The sequence below is a fragment of the Melospiza melodia genome, chromosome 3, assembly GCF_035770615.1.
Source record: "Melospiza melodia melodia isolate bMelMel2 chromosome 3, bMelMel2.pri, whole genome shotgun sequence".
In the NCBI taxonomy this organism is placed as follows: domain Eukaryota; kingdom Metazoa; phylum Chordata; class Aves; order Passeriformes; family Passerellidae; genus Melospiza; species Melospiza melodia.
Genome location: NC_086196.1, coordinates 41,014,850 through 41,037,093, shown reverse-complemented (window position 1 = coordinate 41,037,093; position 22,244 = coordinate 41,014,850). Strand labels below are relative to the sequence as shown.

At 40.4% G+C, this 22,244-nt stretch overlaps 1 protein-coding gene across 8 annotated transcripts in view; it reads right to left on the bottom strand.

Moving 5' to 3' along the window:
- The window catches only part of NHSL1 (NHS like 1), a 174,389-nt gene that overhangs the window by 19,470 nt on the left and 132,675 nt on the right, over positions 1-22,244 (bottom strand). For 5 of the 8 annotated variants that reach the window (XM_063151447.1, XM_063151448.1, XM_063151454.1 and 2 more), the window contains exons 3-5: positions 14,109-14,236; positions 5,028-5,220; positions 23-154 (exon numbers count right to left, since the gene is read on the bottom strand). In XM_063151447.1, the coding sequence (XP_063007517.1) occupies positions 23-154; positions 5,028-5,220; positions 14,109-14,236 (453 nt within the window). The remainder of the gene's footprint in view (positions 1-22; positions 155-5,027; positions 5,221-14,108; positions 14,237-22,244) is intronic. The other 3 variants (XM_063151449.1, XM_063151450.1, XM_063151452.1) reach the window with 1 other exon arrangement.

Below are 22,244 nucleotides of genomic sequence, written 5' to 3'. Positions count from 1 at the left end.
ATACAGTTCTGATGAGCCATACCTAGCTCCTTTTGTAAGTTGTCAGGGATTCCTGTAATAGTCTTTCTCCTTTTGACTTTCTTCGGCCGTCTTACCACCGTGTCTGTGTAAATTAGAGACCGCCGAATGCTGGCCTGGCGGTCGAAATTCTCCCCTAATACATGGTAGAACAAGCAAAGCAACATTACTTCCAAGCACACTGACATCATGCACTTTCTTCCACTAGTTTTGTTGTAGAAATGGAAAAAAAGGCATTAATAAATGGTGTTAGCTTGGTCCTACAATGAAGGTTTACGCTGAAGGAAGATACAGCACACTGTCACAGTAAGGCTTTAGACAAAAATATCCATTACACAATACTGCATGTTTTAAAAGGAATTTTGAATTCCTGAGCCCAACACATATTTGGTGAGAGCAGCTCTAATTCCACAAGCAAAGAGAATCCTTGCTTTTATTTGGCCCTTCATAGCTTTTTCTGTGGTTTGTTATTAATTTATTTTTAAGTAATGAGCTGCAGAAAAAGCAAATCTGCTCATGAAAATGAAGGATCACAATGGTTTATGCAGGAACAGACATTGCTATTGGCAACAGCTATTACGATGCCTTTGCACAGCTCCATCATTAATTCGCACGAGGCCCTTTTTTTTCATTCCAAGTTCCTCTGAACCTGTCAAGTGTACTGCATTTCTGGTGTTGATCTTTTAGCACGAATACAAATAAGAACTACGGAGCACACAGAGATCAAACTGATCTCGTGGACTCATAAATATTTCAGGGTGAAAGCTGCTTAAAATTGAAACTTTACAGATGATTGTAAAAATATACAATGCCGAGAGCTAAAAAAAAAAAGTGTAAGTGCACTTTGCCAGACAAAGCCGTATGATGACCATGTGCTGTATCATAATGGGACCCAGAAGCACCACTATTATAAAGAAGCTTTTCCTTAGGAATTCACTTTTGTTTAGAGGTTTATAATTTGGCCATTTCACTAGCAGTAAGATAAAGACTGCACTACAGATCACAAGCTAATTCTCTGTCACTTTTAAAATTTTAACAGCTACCCCCTGTAGCTCACATAGAAGTTCCCTTTTCACAAGTTCAAGCATTTTAAAGCACTGCTCAATGTCCTTTAGATGATTCATTTAAAACTTAAAGGCAGGAAAACCTTGATATACATTGCACATTGTTTTTTTCAATTTTATACCTTTTTTTGAAAATTCATGACCAAATTATTTACCTCTAAAAAGTGATTAATGCACAGTAACTAATACATCATAAAAATTACCCCTGGCTGACTGCACATCAGTACGATGTGTGTCGTGCAAGTTGCATAGCAAACCTCATTGCCTCTACCACAGTTAAAGACACAGTCATATACTGAACTACAGCATGTGGATTTGTGAAAATGCAAGGGAAAAAATGCAGCATTTTCATTTACCATGTTGTAAATATAAAGACTCTGACTCTGTTTGACCAGAGCCTTGACCACAGGCCGCACTTTTGCTGAGCGGAATCCTTGCAGTTACAAAACGCCAGTTTTGTCCAACTTTTGGATTGACTGAAGTCAGATTAAGGGAGGAGGCAAAGCCCATGGGAACTATAAAATTGAGAGCTATGGATCCCACTGGCTTAGAAGTCCTGAAATATTGAGACAAACTGTCTTGGGCAGCACCACTATTAGGATGTTAGGACCCATATGGGCAAAAGTCAGGACATTAGGTTATCCTGTCCTGCAGGATGATAAAAATAATTCTAACCACGTTATATAAATCCAACAGATTTGAAGGAGAAAGTTTTGCATCTCTGAAAGTATCTTTATCAACTCAAAGGCTGACAATCATGCCGGAGACGGTGCGTTACAAGAAAATTGTAATGTAGCTTTGAATAAAGCCTTGGAATAAAACATAAGTGGTATGCAGAGGGTGCAAACAATGAGAGAGTCTTTTATGTGAAGGCTCAGACAGCACAAACAGGATGGTCATGGAGAAATATTACTGTGTCAAATGATCCACAGTAACTTGTTCCAAATGAGCAACCTAAAAGCTAACTTAATCAATCCATCTTGAATGGCTTTTGATACACAAAGGCCATGATACAAATCTGTAGAATTTCAAAACAGCAACTTCAGTGAAATCCAACAAGCAAAATTAGAATGCCTCAGTCTTTTTTTCTTTCTTCACTGTCGCCTTTTTCATTTTAGAAAATATTGATATCAACAGTAGATGTATTTTACAGATTTAAGAATATTTTTCTCCTTCTCTTACGGGTTTGTAATAAATCATATATTCCTTATATACTTTATTCAGTTGTCTCTCATGCAGTATACTCAGTTTCCCAGTTTCCTTGGATACAAAGAAAATATTTAAGTATGCACTTAAATCTCACTGAAGTCAGTCAAGCTGGACTCAAGCAAATGCTTAAATATTTTGCAGGATCCAGCCTGGCACTGATCACCTCCACCATTACCAGACTCCTCCATCTGGAAAGAAAGTTAGTTCCAGAAAGCCCATGAGAACAGACACCATTATATATACATATATATATTCTAACCCACAGGACATGTAAATGTAAAGACTGGCCACCACAGAAAAATTCAGTCCAAGCCCTTCCAGAATAAAGCTCAGCCCAGGCACTCCGAGACTGAAACTGCTTCCAAATCTGGATGTCTAGTCAGCAGCTTGTAAGCCTAATGCAATGCCCCTGCCCCTTCAGGCTATCCAACAGATTTTTATGACTACTGTATTAGTTGCAATCTGTTCACCAAAGAGCCCTGAAAGCTGAACTCATGGAGCATTTATTGCACAGCCACGTGAGAGGCCTTTGTAGCAGAATCACCGCTAATGCACTGCTGAAAACGTTATCAATTGTCAGCAGCTTCTTCAGAGGTTAACCTTTTATTTCAGGCCAGGAGTAATAAAACAGAAGTTTTTTGACCTCTCTTCTGGGAGAGTAAGAAAAAGAGTGTGTGAAGGAAAAAGCCAAATCAAAACAAAAATCCTCAGTGGTTTGTTCTGTGTTATGTTGAACAAACGGCACCGGATTTCTTGTCAGTTTTTTTCCTGCCTCGTGCAGTAACATAAGGAACTTCACAAAACAAAATTACTCCGTGAGTGGGAGAGAAGAGGAGGGAAGCAGATTGTGACTTTTTAAAAGGAACAAGGACAGCAGCTTTTTCTGTATGTTGTGTGTGGCTCACAGGCTCGTCTTGTTTCACAGTAGCAATACAATTATTTCAAGGGAAGGGGAATGAAGGGTGGATCCTGGAGACCAGATCACATGATGTAAAAGCAGTCTTCCTTTAATGCCCTCCCTTTTCCATCTCTTCCAATTACCGTGTTTAAAAGGGAGTAAGTGCTCAATCACACACTCCAGGAAAGTGAGATATAATATGCATGTGCACCATTTCTACCACAAAAGTTAAGAATTGCTGAGTTTCCTGAGTCCTGGCTAAACAATCCAGTGGACACAAGCTTTACTACACCAATCAAATTATGCAGCATAATTTATCCAAACAAGGTAATGTTCCACATGATGCTGAATTCATTCTATGAGTTATTTGATCCCTTTACCTCATTTTTCTTCTCATCTGTTGACTTCTCCCATATCTTCTGCAGTATGCAGGGTCATTAAATCAAACAACAGATTACTGTTTCTCTAAGTAAACTGTGTTCCTGCTGTCACAGTATCTAAGCCCTACTCAAGCTTATTGATTATGTCAGATTATCTGTTGTTCCCGTAACTTGCCTTCTGCATCTGTACCCTAAATTCCCTAGATAATACCCACTGGCCTAGTAACATTTCAGGATTGCATGTATTTTCCTTTTATTAGTTTTCCAGAGGTGGGGCATTCATAATTTCATGTTGTCTTCACCTGTTTACTTCAAATACTTTCTACTATTTAAGGAATAATTTGTCATTGATTTCTCAGAGCTTGCTGATGTTTGCTACAGCTGTCCTGTTCCTATACTACTAGATTATTTAAATACTATTAAATAATACTAATTAAAATACTAGTTTATAAAAATACAGGTGAAAAAAGCATTGGTAGTCATGAAGGGAAAGAGAACCTAATTTACTTTCAAAACAAAACCAAACATTGCAAGCTATTGATTGTCAGAGTAAGCATGGAGTCAGAGCACGCCATATGGCATTTGAAATAAATTGGATATTGAATATCATCCTGGCTTTGGCAGGCAAGCAGTCAGTTATTTGAATTAACTAATAAGAGACAATCTTGATACTGTGCAGAAAAAAAGGAGTTATTAAACTGAAGTGATAATTCCATCTTTGACAGAAATTCTATTTTACACACAATGAAGTATCTATTCAGCATTAGGCTTTAAGGTAATTTAACTTCCACAAAGTCAGAGTTCTGCAACTGTAAAATCAAAGAGCATTTTCAAAATGAAGAGTTAATACACAGTTCATAAGAAAAAGATGTGGACTATGGTTATGTAAGTGGAATTTCTTACATGGAGTATTACTCAAAGGTGCTACCATCATTAACGTTTGCTGTTCTAACCCTACTCTCCCTTGGCACCTAAAACTTTTGTTGCTGATAAAAATTAGACCCCAGAGCTTTTTTTCTTGATTTTTGTAACATTTAGTCTTTGGAACAGAGAAGTTCCTGACTACCCTCCTCAAATAAAATTTCTAGAAGAAAATCTTACAATATCATCAATACTGGATGAACATGATTTTCAATTACATATCCTCAGTGCAGCCCACAGCAAAACACTGCTATTTACCAGCCATCTTCTTGCACTTTGTGAATATCTAACGCTGTTTCAAGCTCATATATTTTAACTATCTCTATTATTGACAATTTCAAGGGATTTTGATATTTTCTAATTAAGTTCAGATTTAGACTATTAAATGCAAAATGGTTTTCACAGAAAGGTGTGGTAAGTAATTGGAAATTCATGCATTGAATAAATGAGTGTCGAAAGTCTAGCCAACTGTACGATCCCCTTTCATCTCTGCCCTCCCTCATCAGTGTAATGCAATTACTAAAATTAAAAGCCTACCAGTCACATTAATAGGAACCACATCTGTTTGGACGGCTTGTGCTTGTTGTCGCATTTTCTCTTCTGGCGTTGGCAGTGGGAGAGATTTAGTCCAGTTGGTTTGGGTGTTGATATCTGATAAGTCATTTGTAGCTGGACTTTTAGGCCTTTTGATGGTAATAAGCTTTTCTTCTTCAGGGGGAGAGACAGGACACTACAAACAAAAATATATACAACACTGTGAGTTTACTACTAAAAAAAATAGGTAGGACTGTGGTATTACTAAGGTGTTGCTGCTGCAGTCAGCGCTGATTGCTTGTGGAGCAAAACACACCCTCACAAATATCACACTTTCATCTACATAAAGAGAAGTTTTAAACATACACAAAAAATGCACAATAAAACATCTAATTTGCATTTTTTCCAAGACATTTGATTAGTCTAAGGAATATACACCAATGAAGGAGAAAGGAGTGGTGTTGCACACAGCAAAGCACAGTAACTAATTACACCTTACACGCTGACACTGCAGCAATTAACCCTTCTCTCCCTGCACCAAGGTTTGGCTTCCCTTCCCCTCTCACTTCCTCATGCCCTATTAGGAGATGAGATTTGAGCACTGCTTTGCTCCAGCTGCACTAGGTTGCATGAATGTGTAAAGTCTCAGCAAGAATCCTGTTACCAAAAGACAGATTTTAGCAACGCTCAGTAAAAGAACCAATCAGCCCACTCCACAGAATCATCACCCATGGATCAGTGAGGTAAGCAAGTAATTTTACTTTGGTCTTGGAGAAACTCATGCCACAGTTCAAGGGGTTACCCATTTTTCAGGGGTAAAGCATTTAATATTATTAGTAGCCGCAGAGCAATAATTTTAAAAGTCAGTTCTTCTCAAAGTGGCACTTTGAGCTACACTCAATTCCATGAACTGTTTTATTTAAGAAAAAAAAAAAAAAAAAAAAAGAAACAAACCACAAAACCCAACCAATAAAACAAAAATCTTTCTGCACAAGAAAAACAGGTTGCAGCAGCTTGTGCAAATCCCTCCACCAAAGCTGTAAGCCAAAAACAACCATTCCTTTCGGGAAGCAAATCTGTTTTCATTACTAGGTCTTTGCCTGCATGACAATAATGGCAGAGAAAGCCATGGAGCAGCTTTTTACTGACTGGACAGTACTTGTCCATCACTGAGGCTTCTAGCAGGTGGTCACAAACCCAAGTGAACCTGAGAGAAGCAGCAAGGCACTCCAGGGAATCCCAGAAACAGGAGAGGAAGGAAAACCTGGAGGAAAACCGATCACAGTCTCCTTCTGCCCCCAGACAAAACAAGAAAGAGAACATGGAAGAGGAGCTGCACAGCATTTGCAGCACTAGCAGAGATTTCTCTGCAACCTGCCGACTCCTCTGCTTCAGAGGAGTTTGCTTTGGGACCTTCCTCCCTACCACCAGACCAGAATTACCCCCCTCTTTTCTCTATTACTCTCTCCCTTTGGAAAGTCAAATACTACTCAGAACAGGGTTGTCAGTAGTGGGCCACTGCCTCTTCCCCCCTCACTGCTGCACAGGCATGGAAGGAAACATCACAGCTATTTATAACAGAAGGATTTTTTATTCTTGTGGGTGTTCAGAATAAGTGATCTGTTTTCTCTTGTACCTGAGTGCTATTCAAAAAACATGCCCAAACACTGTGCTACAACATCTGTTTATAATTTCTGATTTTAATTTTCTTCCTGTTACTATGAGGAGTTCCCACTGTTTATAAATAAATAAATAACCATTTATTCATTCTGTTATGCTTTGACTCTATATTCTTTAGGACACAGTCCAACACTTTAATAAATAGAAAATAAAAATAAAAGCCACTTCCAGGCAAAAAGTAAGAGAAAAGTAGAAACTGTTCAAGCAACTCTAAAAAAACATTTCAGGCAATGAAACCATTACTAATATATTCTGTGGTTTGGAACCACACTTTAAAACATGGTAGCTTTTCTTCAATGAAATAATCAACTTCTGACAGCCCTGAATTTTCTTCCTCCAGAGGCTGTGGAAAGGACAGATACTGCTCTGTAGGTAAGGGCTCAGCCCAGTGAAAGCCCTGGCATTTCTATCAATACAACCTTCTTGGAGGACACCAGTACTTTTTCAGGCCTCTGCTGTTTCTAAAAGGCTCTAAACCCAAATAATAATACAATGTGCTCATCTTTTTTCGAGAGTGTGTCCATACATTGTTTACATACATATACAGTGTGGGCACATATATATGTACTTACAAACAAAAGGACTTCCCCACCTCAAATTACCCAAATTCATAAACACCTTCATTAACTTAAGAAATTTGGGACAGGCATGCCATTGAAGAAGGGAAAGCTGCCTCCAGGCCATGCTTCCCCCAGTTAGGTTTAAAAAGTGATTGAGAGAGAGAGAAAGGGTTTGTAAGGAACACGGCAGGGGGGTGATAGCCCATCTGCCACAGCAGGCATGTGGATATGGACTTGAAGAAGTAAGCTAGGGTTGAGGCAAAGAAGTGTTGCTTTCCCTGGTCCACAATGAGCTTTTGTCCACCTGAATCAGAGAGACCAAGAGAGACACCTCAAGCACAATTCTGCAGTTTGTTTGGCGTGAGGATGAGCACCAGTGACCTTCAAATGCACTGGCTGCTTGACACTGTCAGCATCATTGTCACCTTCAGACTGCACTTCAGTGCCAGGCCTCAGCTGTCATGCAGCAGTCTCCAAGGGCTACTCCAGTCTGTTAAGTGGCAGAGATACTGGTTACAAAGCCATGCCTCCTTTCCAAGGAAATTACCCAAGCCAAGCAGAACAGGTTTTTTATTACAGTACACAAACAGAAAAAGCGAAAAAGTGAAGCATCTGCTACAAGGGAATCCTAATTTTTCAAAGAATGTGAAACATCAATCAGAAATTTTGTAGAATTAGAAGCGGAGAAAATTTGGGACAGATGGAGGAAGACAGAAATAAGTCAGGTTATATGAGTATATAACCAATGAAAAGCAACTGAAAACTCAATGGTGCAGTTGAGTTCAAAGCAGTGTCAGTGAGAACAATCTACTGACACAGCACACGTACACATACTTCCACAAAATAATTCAGTAGAAGAGATGGAAGTGGTTTTGGGTGTAGGCATAAGTGTTCACATTTCAAATGTAGGTACATTTTCCATGGATCCTGAAGAAACATGATTGTCTCTACTTATATCCTTTTCTCCAAAGTACTCTCAGTGACAATGGTATACGCATGACAAAGCTGTGCACAGCTTTATTACACATAGAGGAAGGCAGCAACTCATCTTTCAGCCTTCTTCAGACAGAAATTATTCACCTCTTTAATCAGGATGAAAATGAGATTTACATATTTTTAGCAAACATTCCCAGATTCACAGCATGGAAGCCTGCTGGAAGATGCAGTGAATTGCTCCTGTGTGACAGGAATGTCTTCTCTAGTCAGGTCTGCTACACTGGAAGAAGAATGAGGCACAGCTGATCATAAACTCTATGTTCATAACTTATCCCATTTTTAAAGCACCTCTGAGTCATAATAATTTTACTGCCAGTCTTAATGCCCAAATCCCTGGAATGGGTTGTTACACTTATCTCCACAGGAAAATCTGTTGGAATTCATTCTTTTGCACGGACATGGTAAGGGATAAAGGTGGGATGTGAAAGCAGCATCCTTGGACCTTGCAGTGTTTCCACAAACATGCACTAGGGGGGAAAAAGCATGAACCTTCAAATGGGAGTTAAAATAAGAATCCAGGAGAAAAATGGCCTATAAATATCCTATGGACAAGCTATATGGCTCAGTGAGCTGGAGCCTCTCTGACGCCTTGTTGACATATTGTCCCCCAGCCAACTCAGCTGCTGAGATACAACAAAAGAGTTTCACTATCTCAGCACTTTCATGCTATTTGAGAGGTCCCAGATGACAAATGAGTTTATGCTATGTATCTTGCAGCACTCTCTGCCTAAATAATCTGTTTATTTTAAATCTTTTTTATATAACAGGCGTTTATGCTACAGTATCTACAAAAGGATGGAACCGCCAGGAGAATTTAATCCATCCAAATTTTACTTTTCAGCAAAGAGACTTCAAACTTCTAGTCATGCCATTTATCCTACTGTCTACTAAAATCACTTCTAAAATCATAATTTATCAGAAAAACAAAATAAATGAAAAAAAACAGTGTTGCAGGCAGCAGCCATATGAGTTCAGCTGTCTGTTATATTTGCCAACATCCTATTTCTGCCTCCAGTGTCTTACTAGGTTTGATGGCTTCAAGAGCCATTTTTCCAACACCAAGGGATCAAGACAACCAATAACAGGGAAAAGAAACCCAAGACCCAAACCTAGCCAACTGAGAATGGCACTTCACATGCCTAATTCAACCCATGGGGTTTCACACTGTCTCATGGAACACTGCCAGATAATAAATTTACATTAATTTACTTTAGATGAATTAGTCATTGACTCTTTTTGGTGTCCTCTAGACCAAGGTCACCAGTCTAGTTCCCTCAGTTTTCACAGACAATTCCATTTTATTACTTCTACACACACATCTCCAGCTGCACTAGCCAGCACTGCTATCGTACTAAATTATTCACTTTATAACTGTCATTGTGTCTCAGTAAGGAAAGAAATTTTGTCAGTGAAATTACTGATTATCAAACAAGCACTGCAGAAATGTTATTTTCTTCTTCCTCTATTCTGTTGTAATGCGATAAAAACCACAAGAAGATCTGTACTGTTTGGAGCTCTAAAAGCCTATCTAATATTTGCCTGAAGATAAAGACCAATGAATTGTATCAAGGTAAAATTCAAAGATACTTTTTCCTGAATATTCTCTCAGCATTGGATGGAGTCCTTGCCCTTCAAGAATGTACCCAGTTGCTTTCTAAACTCATGTAACCTTTCAACATCCACAATTTACCCCTTACCATGCACAGTCTGAGTATGTGAAGAATTACCCTGTTTTCTTTGTTCAAAGTTTTCTGTACTCACCTCCTTATGCTTTGGCATTTCATGTATTATGAGCAGCTGTTTCAGCTCAGTAAATGGCACAGTATTTTAAAAAATCAACCCCCTGTAAACGGTATAAAATACATGTGCTGCTTACAAGAGCAGTGCCATGCAACTGCAGCAGAGGGGCAGGGAGGCCACATGAGGACACCAGCACCCAGAGGCATCTCCAGCTCTGCCAGACCTTACACCTCGGGGCTTTTTAGGCATTCCCACCTCCAAAACTTTACCTCCTCTTAGCAGCAAGTAAAGTTTTGCATTAGACTTCCTCAAATCAATACAGTTAGAGCACTTGTTTCCACTTAAGATACTAAACAGTTTAGTGCAGAAATTGGAGAGATAACTAACAGTTCAGATGATCACAGAGGCAAAAATACACTCTCACCCCATCCCACACCCCCTGTCCTCCAATAAGGGAAGTTAAGTGTTTCTTCACCCAAAGCATAACTATCAAAGCAGAGTTCCTAAGCCAAATGACAGGATGTAGGGAAAAACACCATGAGTTTTGAGTGCACAAACATTTTCATAAATGGAATAAAGAAATAATATGTGCAATACTGTATGCTTGGCAGTAGGTATTCTCTGTAGTTCACACTTATCATTCAAGAAAGACACATTCCTCCAAATTAGTAGAGTTTTTCCTTGGCTAATTAAAAGCCAATGAAGCAGCCAATTAAATAAAACGCAATGCCCATTTGGGGAAGGGTTTCAAAGGAGACAAATGTTAATAGACAAAAAAGGGAATAAAAAACTCTGTGAACCAAGCAAATACAGGATTACTGTACTGCAGAAAAAAAGGAGTACAGAGGAACACAAAAGAAGCAAACCTGGCATGGGACTCTTCTTTAATTGGTTTTTGTTTTTTTCTAAGCAGAAAAAAGCAGCAGGTAACGACTGAAGGCTAAGAGAAGAAAAAGACTGCATATAGGCTAAATACTACAGGTAACATCAAGCTGCAGATATGGCAGCTGGATGGTCCCACCTGTGGGCAAAGTACCTTGTTTTTCCAGGGAACCAAGTTACAGCAGGCGCTAATGCAAGACTGAGAGATGCAGTCTAACAGACTAGACTGTTGAGTGAGACAAAAAGAAACAAAGAGAATGAGTGGTAAAAAGGGAAAGAAAAAGGAGTAAGAAAAAAAAACCACACAAAAGACAAATACAGTTAATATACACATGCATACATTTCAGAACATAAGGAGAACTGGAGTTTGAACGTGACATTTCAAAACATCTTTCACACTGGTAAAACAGAGTAATACTGAAGGACAGGAATAGCTCCCAAGCTCTGTCACCAACAGCAGCATGTAAGATATGAGAAAGGAGAAGACTGGTCACAGTATTGAGATGTAAAATCCAGGTAAACCAATTTAATCACCAACAAACTCAATTAGGATCAGTACTACACTGGAGCTTGGCCTGTGCTCCATTAATCTAACTTGTAAGAATCAACATTAAAAGGGCAGATCCAAACACTTTATTTTATATCAACTTCCACTCAGAGACTCCAGCTTTCTATGTTTTCTAATTTTGTTCATTCATTTTTGAGTTGGGTCTGCTTCTCCTTAGTGGTTTTCCTTTGGAACAGCACATGTTCTGCTTATGTTAGACACTTCCTAAGCTGAACCAACGTACTTGGTGGTGTGACTATTACCCTCTGCTGACAGACATCCACCTCCACAAAACCTGAAAATGCTTGTGGATCAACACCTAACAATGGTTTCATATTGTCTCCACTGTAGACAGACAAGCAGAATATCTGGCTATGGTTTTTAACTTTAGAAGCAGATTAAAAATAACAGGGAAAGTTGGTTTCCTTTGTGATATCACCCATTCTTTTTTGCTGTAAGTTGGCAATTATATCAACCGAGAAGTTTATGAACAGTAAAGAGGTATTCATCCACCCATCATTACTGTGCTGCTCTCAAATTTAAATTATTAAATACTGCATGCACAGAAATTAAATGTTGGCTTTTTTGCTTTAAATAGACAACAAAGCTTTCATCTAGCAATAAGGAGTTCACATTTTGAATCACAGGATTTTTGGTGACCCCAGTTCCACACTGTTACAGAAGAACTCTCCTGACAGCTGAAATATGACCCCCTCAAGGCATAAGACTTATTAGAATTACTTGGCTCTTTACCAATAGGATAATAATTCAAGGTCAGAAATTTGTTGTGGTAAACATTCTAAAGAAAGTAAACAATCTTCTAAAGAAAGATTAAACATTTACAGCATTAAAAAAAAGTTCCAATTAAACAGAGATACTGGTCAAAAAATTCCACAAAAAAGAAAGTTATACAATATTAATGGAGAATCATGCAACAGTTTACAAGAAATTTATGTCTTTGTGAGCTGGAAATAAGAGTGGCAGGGTTAAAGCAAAGGTTCTGAGATAATCAGTAACAGCCAAGACTGTCAGTTTGGCAGCTATCTTTCTCCACAGCTCTGAACCATCCATTCAGCTACAATATTTAAAGGGACCTATTCCAATTTGAAATGGAAGTGCTATCCTATATTTAAAGCATACTTAGTTGCATTAATTTTCTCCAGAATGCACAGAAATTGTTAGCAACACATTATATTAACACTCAAAAAACCCTTAACCAAGAAAGGATGACAGCTCTCCAAGAATTCCCACCCATGCTCATATACTTTCATTCAAATTGTTTAAAGAAAAGTGTACTTGTATTTTTTAAATGTTACATTAGTTTTACATGTGCAGATGGTTATATGCTGCACAGCACTGGCCAGGACAAGTTGATGGCATATATGTATGCATTTATGTGCAGGACATTAATAGCAACAAACAAGGTGTTAATACTTTCCCCATTGGAAATCATAATTCCAGTGATCTCGGCAAGGTTTTGCAAATTACCATTATAATGTATTCCACAGTATGAATGTGCTTTACATTCTTGGCTCACTGTCAGTACATACCACACACAGCTAAACAAGATGCTCTGACATTCCCTGCCAATACCAGATAAAATGCAATCACCACCTGGACAAGAGACTCTACATATTCCACAATACCTCTTATTATGTGACTAAAACCCACGGAGGATAAAACTCAAAAAAACCCACTGTATCTACTAAAGTGCATTCTCAGGGTCTGCACATTTTGTTGATAAAAGTTATTTGGTCCATGTTACCACAGAGGCATATGGTTTAGTAACAATTCAAAGAAATTAAACTCTGTTACAATCAAGGATATCCTCCCACTCTCGAAGCAAGAGCTGTTTTTGGCAACGTATTCTAGAATATTTCTCTTGAAAATGCTAGGAGCTCTGGCATTTCAGTTTTAGGCAGGCACACACCCCAGCAGTAACATCCTAAACCACTACACCACAGTCAGCTTTTCCTTCAGAGCCTACAGGCACAACAGACAAAGGCAGGAGAGCAGAACTTTTCTTCTTCAGAACAGTAACACAACTTAGGAATTCTGTAATTGAAATCCATATAAATTCATGTACAAAGCAATATGGCTTCATAACTTTCTTAAAACTTGTGATCAACTGTTCCTTCTCTTTTTTTATTTATTTCTAGATTCTAAGAGTTGAGATGTGGGGATATAAGCAAGAAAATCATGAAGTAAACTGAAAGAAAGGCAATAAACCCAACTTACTGGACAATCTTCATTTTCTGGATGCCTTTACTAAACAGTTGTGATGCATTAGGACAAAACCCCTACCTAACTGAATAACCACCTCCATTAGCAATTCAAAGTGTGCACCTATCCAAGTTACAATTCAAGTATGCTGATGGCTGCTGAATAGCTTTTCCTGCAATTTAGCAGCTACCCTTGCTGGGGTCTTCCCTCCAGAACATTACCAAACCCCTTCTTTCACACTCTGAACATGCCAGTGGGAGCTGTGTATCACTGCATGGGTAAAACTGGGAGTTTTAAGACACTATGAAATTCAGATGAACTACTGTCACGGCAATTCAAAGAAATAAACATCTTTGTGATCCTCTAAAAATCCTGCCTTAGTTGAACAGTGTTATGGCAGGCAATTACACTGCACCACACAAGTATTTTTTCCAGTGCTTTTCCCCCCACCATTACCTTCTGTTCGATTTCTTCATAATCATCCTGGTAACTTCCACTGATTGCACTGGAGGACGAGGAGAAGGTGGGGCCCTGAGAGTAATACTGCGAGCTCCGGTAGCCATCCCGCCGCAGCTTGTCACACTCTGCCAAAAGGAAGAGAAACAGGAGGTTCAATCATGGCAAGAGCCATTACTGCTTATGCTTGGTGCTCAATGGCATTTAAGTACTGAATGTTCTTCTGAAAATGTGTACCATGCATTAACATTGCCTGCCCCAAGTGACAGAACCCAAGGGCGCGTCCCTCATATTTGTATCTATGTTTCCTCCTCCCTCACATGTGTGACATACGTAAGCCCACACAGAGCGTATTAACCCGGGCAACGGCAAGTGCTGTGGAAAGAAGGGGGAAAGAGAGTTCTTTATTTATTTAAGTGAGGCCTGGCTCGGTGTCTTGACAGATGGCAGCATCTTGCAGGATGGGAGACGGATACATGAGAGTAACTCCAGGGGTCTCATTTGCCGGGCCGGTAGACATCTATTATATGCCTTACACTTGAAATGATGATGATGTTGCTCACTACTCAAGCACCATCTGCTAAATAACTTTGGCACTGACCACTTGTCTTGTCTTCCTGTCCGTGGAAGAGACCATTTACTATTATTTTAGAGAAAGGAATGCAAATCACAGGGATCTCAAAATCTTGTGTTGCTGCAGAGCACATGTAGTTTAATACAACAGAGTTTCTAAAGTTCAGAAAGTGTTCAGAGCAGACATGCATCCCTGCTCACAATAGCCAAAATTCCAGTCAGCATAGCATCCCCCTCACCAAGTTTTCCACAATCATCCTCCTGTCTCCTAATTGATATTCAGCGTGATTGTGCTAAAGAATAACAGACGCCAGAGCAGAAGGAAAAATTAAATGTTCAAGATGCAGCAACCAAACTCATTCGACCACTTAGCTTTACACTTTCAAAGACAGATATCTGAATCTGCTGAAAGATGATGAAAACAAGAGAAAAATTAAGTATTTGGTGTATTTCCATTTAAGGAAGTGAAATTTCTGCACAATACACAGGCACTATCACCATGCAAAGCACTTCTATCATCACTTGCTGGAGAAGGCCCTTCTGTGATTATATTATCTGTCTGCCTATCCTGATCTTCTGAATACTCCTTAAAATAGAAAAGATGCAGCGCTTATACCAAGGGCAAGGTTTTAGAGAGGCTTTTGCCTGGCAAATGATTAGGTGGACTTACAATGTGCATGTCCAGCATACATGACCTCTGTTATGCCCAGATGCTTCTGACACCAAGGTCTGGAGGATTTGTGCTGACAGGTTAACTGATCTACAGGAACCACAGATCTGTGAGGATTTAATCAATAAGGACTCTCCTGTATCTGCACATGGACACTGAAGAGGCAAGCTTACACTGACAACCAGACACTTCCATTGGTGCAGGACGTACATCCTTGCCTATTATCCCTAGCGTGTCCGAAAGGGCAGTATGACAGGAACCTTTTCTTCTCTCTCCATTCAAGGACCAGCAGCAGTGTGGGTTTTGAGATCCAAATCAATGGCTGTATCTGAAGATCAGAGGCCTGGAAACCCAGTTTACCCGTTCCACATGTGTGAGCATGCTGACATTGTGCACATCTGGCAAACTGTTGCTGTACTTCAGGAGGGGGCTGAAAAATGACTGTCAGCAACCACAGCAAAGCAAATTCCTCCACCGCCGTTCCAAATTTGGTACTGGATCCAGCCAGATCCAGCACATAACACTCACAGATGTGAGCACCCTGATGGGATGTTTGTTGGTTTCAGCTACAAATGAACAGGCTAAACGAACTGTGGCAGAGCAAGACAGCCCAAAGACTCGCATCAACTTGTAGCACGGTTAACACGCAAAGTTGTCAACTTAGGCACTGCAACTTTTACCTTTAGAGGAATCATCAGTCACTGCCAACAAACATGAATACAACCTAAGGGGGTGTGCAAGAATGCCATTATTTTTCATCCCATTTTTGGACTGAGGCTTAGAGTCTTTGCTGGCCACTCCTGACACTCTCCAACATCAGACATCATGGCATGCCCCCAAAAAAATCCTGTGGTGGTCTGACCTGGGCTAGATGCCCACCAAAGCTGCTCTATCACTCTCTTCCTCTGAAGAGAGCTGGGCAGGAGAGAGAAAATATAACAAAAGGCTCATGAACTGAGAAAAGGACAGGGAGAGATCACTCACCAGTTAAAACCACAGGCAAAACAGTCTTGATTTAGGAGACTTGGTTGAATTTATTACCAATCAAAATAAGAGCATGCTAATGAGAAGTAAAGCAAATCCTAAAAAACACACTCCACCCACTCCTCCCCTCATTCCCAGGCTTAACTTTATTCCCAACTGTCTACCTGCTCCGCACTCAGCAGCGCAGGGAGATGGAGAATGAGGGTTATGGTCAGTTGATCATGTTGCTCCTGCTGCTACCTCCTCCTCAGGTCATTCCCCTGCTTCAGTGTGGAGCTCCTTCCTTGGGAGAGAGTCCTCTAAAAACTCTCCAATATGAACCCTTCCCATGAGCTACAATTCTTCACAAAGTGCTCCAGCAGTGGTTCTCCCATGGGTGCAGTCCTTCAGGAACAGTCTGCTTCAGTGAGGGTTCCCTACTGTGGGTCAGAAGTCCTGCCAGCAGATCTGCTATTGCTTGGGCTTCTCTATCCATGGATTCTCAGGGCCTGTCAGGAGCCTGCTCCAGTGTGGGCTTCCCATGGAGTCACAGTTGTCACAGGACTCTTCTGGAGGTGACAGACTCCTCTGGAGCGTGACAGATGATTGAATGCTCTAATATTAATTGTTTGACCTTATTTATTTTCCTAGCCAAGAAGGTGAAGATGATGAGTAGTGCACCTCATGAAGCCCAGAAAAGCTCCAAAAACTTAAGGAAATCAATGCTGAAGATTCAATTCCATCAGAAGCTCAAGTGGACTATCAATAACAACCTGTCAGCTTATCAAGCTCACAACCTCCCATGGTCCACAACACAAAATCCACGTAACTTAGATGTTATTGCTGATGAAGTCAAAATTGCCAAAAACTGCTAGGTGCAACCAAGAAAAAGGTGGTTTGTCCCCAAGAACAGCTTTTTATGTTCTGTAACTGTACATATTGCAGCACAGCGGGAAACACACTGTGGATGGCACCCAAGGCAAACAAATCTCACCAGAGGCTTTAGGCAGACATGTTTAACTGCATGGTGCAACAGCCTACAAGCGCAACACAAGGTCACAAATTGCACCTGAATGAAGGTATCATGCTGCCAAACCAAGGGGGGCAACTGCTGTCTAAAAACTATTCCAGCTAGAAGCTCCTCCCCTCCATCTCCTTACTCTTACTAGAGGTGCATACAGTGTTCTGTAATTAATGAGGTTCATATTTTTCAGATATAGGGGTTTTATTTTTGTAAAAAAAAAACAATGAAGAAGAGAGACATACTTACTCTAGGAAACACTCCAGATACTCACTCTTGGAAAGCCTCTCTTCTTCCCAAAGGAACAATACGTTGTGCTAGTCTGACAGCCCCAAACAGAGAAGAGCACTATATACTAAGTGAAAAAGTTCTCATGGTTATGCATGTTATTTCAGAGATGTCTGTACTGAAGCTGACAAGGTAACAGAAGGATCCATCCAGTTCCAGTTATTAAAAATCTTCATTTTAAAGAATGACAATACAGTAGCACCAGTTGAATCAGGGACATACACTCTCTTGGCTGCCATTTCCCACATTATACGACATTCAAAACCATGCACAGCTTTTCCATATTTCCACCAAAGAACTGCCAGGTGGAACCCCAGGACACTGCATCAGGCAGGACACAAACACCTGCTCCTGAGGGTGTGCTCACCAGCCCAGATCTGCAGCACATGCTGCAGGCAAGCTCCAAGTCATCATTTTCACATGAATCTGATCTGAAAAGTGCAACAATGTGATTATGCCCCAGATGAACCCATTTTGCTTACACAAACATTAATTCCAGGAAAATCAGGAAAGTGTTAGTGCGTTGGCAATTGCAATTGGTGGCTGCACTGGGTACTGCCACAATTCAAAAGTCTGAAGCTACTTCCCTCCCCTTCATCTCCTGACCGATTGCTTCTGAGGCCAAGTGCACAGGGACACTGCCTGTCACCTTCTGCTACCCTGCAAGTGCTTTTCTGGCTAGGTGAAACCATACATTTGTTCATGTTTTTCTTCTATACTAGTGATACATTAAATTTTGGAACCTCCTCTGTATTAGAAGTACTGCTCAAAAACTACTGTCATTAGATTATATAATAATTTCTTTCCACTTACGTGGTACAAGTGAAACCCTGCCTAAAAAATTAAACATTTCCTGAAATTTTTCCTTATGTTTTGCTGTTCAGAGGGTGGTTTTAGTTAAGCGTGAAGAAAGTACGTGGGAAATGCAGATGAAGCCCTTTTAAGGGCCCCTTCATCATTTCCACAGTTATTAGAACAGGCTTTGGGAGACACAACCAAAACAAATGTGTTAAAGCTGTCAGTGCCCAATACAATCATGCTCAAGTCTCTGCTATATACCCAGATACTCATATATTTCCTTAGGATTGCAGTATTGCAGCCTTTGCCAAATCCTGGCATCAGACAGAAGCATGCTGGGGACATGTCCTGTGCATCACTCATTTCTGCTCTCTTCCCCCCTGCTAAATAAGCTGGGGAACAGGCAGGTACCTGCAGCAGCAAACCGAGAGCAAAGGCTCAACCAGCCATATGTAATTCTGCACCAGATCTTCGAGCCATGGCACAGAATTCAGCACTGTTGTGAATAACTCCACCTCTCCATATAAAAGCTTACGGCCTTTGTGACAGACTGTCAGGCCAAGGGTATGAAATTACCTCTGAGGCCTCTCAGCCCAGCTCTCTCTATTACATACGAGGAACTCATATGTGTCCCTGAGTTGGCAACACACACAAGTCTCAAACACAGAGGCAATTTCCTGCTTTCCCAACAACTGAAATCATATTCTCGCACGATAATTTGAGGCACAATCGCGGGAGTGAACAGAAGGCACAGCACTGATACCTCAGTAATTCGTCTGACATGGAATTACCATGGTAAAGCAGGATTAACGTTTACCTTGTCAGACCTACACGCCACACCGTGCCACGACAGATGGAGGGCTGGGTTTGCTGGGAGGGGACCGGATGCACAGGCTCTTCTCCTCTCCTTTAACCAACCTGGGTAACGTTTTGTACCGGCTGAGCTTCCTAGCCATAAAACTTGTTGCCATATCTTGAAGTTTTTATGAAGGAAAATGCATTACCCTGTCAGAAGCAGAACTGGTCAGAGCGACATGGATTCAGTTCTTTTCAGAAGTTGTGGTTTGTATTTTTTTACTGTAAATGAACTGTGCAAAAGTGTTATTTTTAACAAGCCTCTTCCTAAAACAATTATTTTGCCTGTCAGTGTTAGTGTGCCCCATATGTAGCTGTCTGCAGGGAGAAAAGCCTCCAGGTGCTGGCTTCCACGGCTAGAGCCCGTCTGAGCCTGAGACCTCTCCCTAAGGCAAAGCCTCAGCAAGAGCACAGATTTGTGCCACCATCCTGGACCAGTCCTTCACGTCTCAGGCCGGAAAGTGCACCCATCACTCATTAAATTAGCCCTAATGGGATTACTCTGATTACTCCTGTAAGCAAACACTGCTCACATGACTGTTGCAGGATCAGGCCTTAAGCTCTGTAGCTGTCTACATCCACATGTACACACTCAGGCACACTCTCACAAGCATATATTGAAGAGGCTAAAATTAAAAAACTAAAATCCACATTTTTAAATATTTGTTAGTAATCAGCAAAGGTACTAGCTAAAGAACTAAAGTACCATGATATTGACTAGTATCAACTTAGAAACTTGGCATCAAAGTTATTCAGACATCTTAATAGCTCCAATTAGTTTGGAACAACTTCCCATCCAATTGCATGGGTCAAGCAATAAAAAGACAGGAAAATTATATCCTGAAAACATCTAAATTTGCCCTGTATGCAAGAACAGGACCTGGAACTCAAGACAAACTGCTAAAATCCAAGGAGATTAAAATAACATGTAAGTCGGACCAGGAGCAGATGGGCTGCCTGCCTGGCTTAGCTGCTGAAACAAAAACTCCCAGGTACAAATGTAGAAAGGGGAAAGACCAGCACACACATCAATTAGTTTTATATCACCTCTTGCTGTCTCCTTGTCAGCAAGAAGGGACATGTGACAAGCTGACAGCTTCATCTGCATGCTTGAAAAACTATCTCAGCTGAAGTCTGAGTGACTTCTTGGCAGAGCCTTTCATGTTGGAACTTGTATTTTTCTTTTTTTTTTTTTCTTTTTCTTACTACGGAGAGGCTATTAACTGCTCAAGTCAGCTAAATTGTCAACCAGAGAAATAAATCTGCTGACTAGTATATTAAAACACATTTATCCATTCTTTGCACATATCACTGGAAAACCACTCTACTCCCCAGGACCAGAAACCTTTTTTTTTTCAGTCTTCAAACACTGTAGTTAACTTCTTCTGTAAATATCCCCAAACCATGTTCCTCCCCAGTCACGACTACAAACACTGTCTTACAAGTAGCTTTTCAAAATTTCACCTAAAACCAGATAGACTGCAGTACAGTATACATTTGTCTTGTAAACTCAAACTGTTCAAAATTACCTCTTACTTTACAGGTGACAATGCACTTTAATAATCAAAGTATCGATATTTTTGGTTTTAAAAGGAATTACTTTCACCACTGGGAAGTAACAGCATATAATTTTAATTTACTTGCTAGAGACTTTGAATTTGTTTTTCCAGTTGAGTTGAGACAACTAAGACCTGGTGGGCTTGTGACAGACAGGTGTGGGTGTTGAAGACCAGGATTTCTGAGCTGGCATTGCTGCATCTGAGCAAATCATGTTGGGTTAGATCCAGGCAAAGACTTCCTTCCTGCAGTCAGACAGGGCATGATCTAAATTTCATGTATGTGCCTCCTAAATTCAGAGTCCAAACAGGTATGTACACACTGCCTGCAGCACAGGAATACACAGAAAGGCACTCAGGATAAATCCAACTAAGGAAGAACTTGAGATGCCATAACTCTCATCATCACCACGCCAGTAATGGCTGGGGCCGGGTCCAATGCTGCAAGGCCTTCTCATGAGGGGCAAGAGAACCTAACAGGGTTCTGTGGATGATGTGCTTTTGCAAGTTAAAAGTAGTTTTCATTTAGATACAAATTTAAGTCTTTTACAGATGAGGTGGGCACAGGCTAAATCTCAGCTTCCCAGTGGTGTTCTCAGAACACTACGCAAAAGATTGTGCCCTGTAAAAGCCAGAGTTGTGCTTTGTTTGGCGCTGTCATATGGTCTGGGGCTAAGTACCAACACACACTGAGCACTGAACCAGGACCTCTTCAAAAGGCACGGCTGCCTCTCTGCCTGCTCACAGCACTGTGGTAAGACGTGGATAAAACCAAGGTAACACTTGACTATGCAGTTAACTGGGGAATTTCAGGGAGGTAACTTTCCAAGATAAAGAGCTTGTTGAGAATTATTGTGCCTGGGACTATAATTAAAACAGACACCCTAGTTCAAAGGTTTCTTTGGTTAGTAAATCTAACTGAAATTACTACCTTTCACTCTGCGCCTCTTTATGGTTCCCTCATTTGTAAACTGGGGTTAAGAATGCAGAGTTCTCTGTGTGTAGATGAGACAGGCTATATAAAAGCTCAGCTGTACAAAGGCAATCTTGTTTCTCACAAATATCTGAAGTTAAACATGACTTCAAAAAAAGCAGCTCAATTTAACTCCAATACAGCACCTATTTTTGTCTCTGGGTCTAAATATGCAGCAGACAGCTTGCCTCTACCACTTCACATTCCTCCCAAAAATACACTCAGCTTGGATCATGTCCCATTTTCTTTAAATGTATAAATCCCCATATCATCTGCAGAACTTTGACTATCACAGAGACTGCTTCCATATCAAAGCTTTAAAATATGTTGTAAAGCCACAGCAATGATGCACTTGTGCAACCACTGAACTGTAACCAATGCTGACTGCAAAGCAAGTTCATGAACTTCAGCTGTGATATATCCAGTGCACCATATTTTG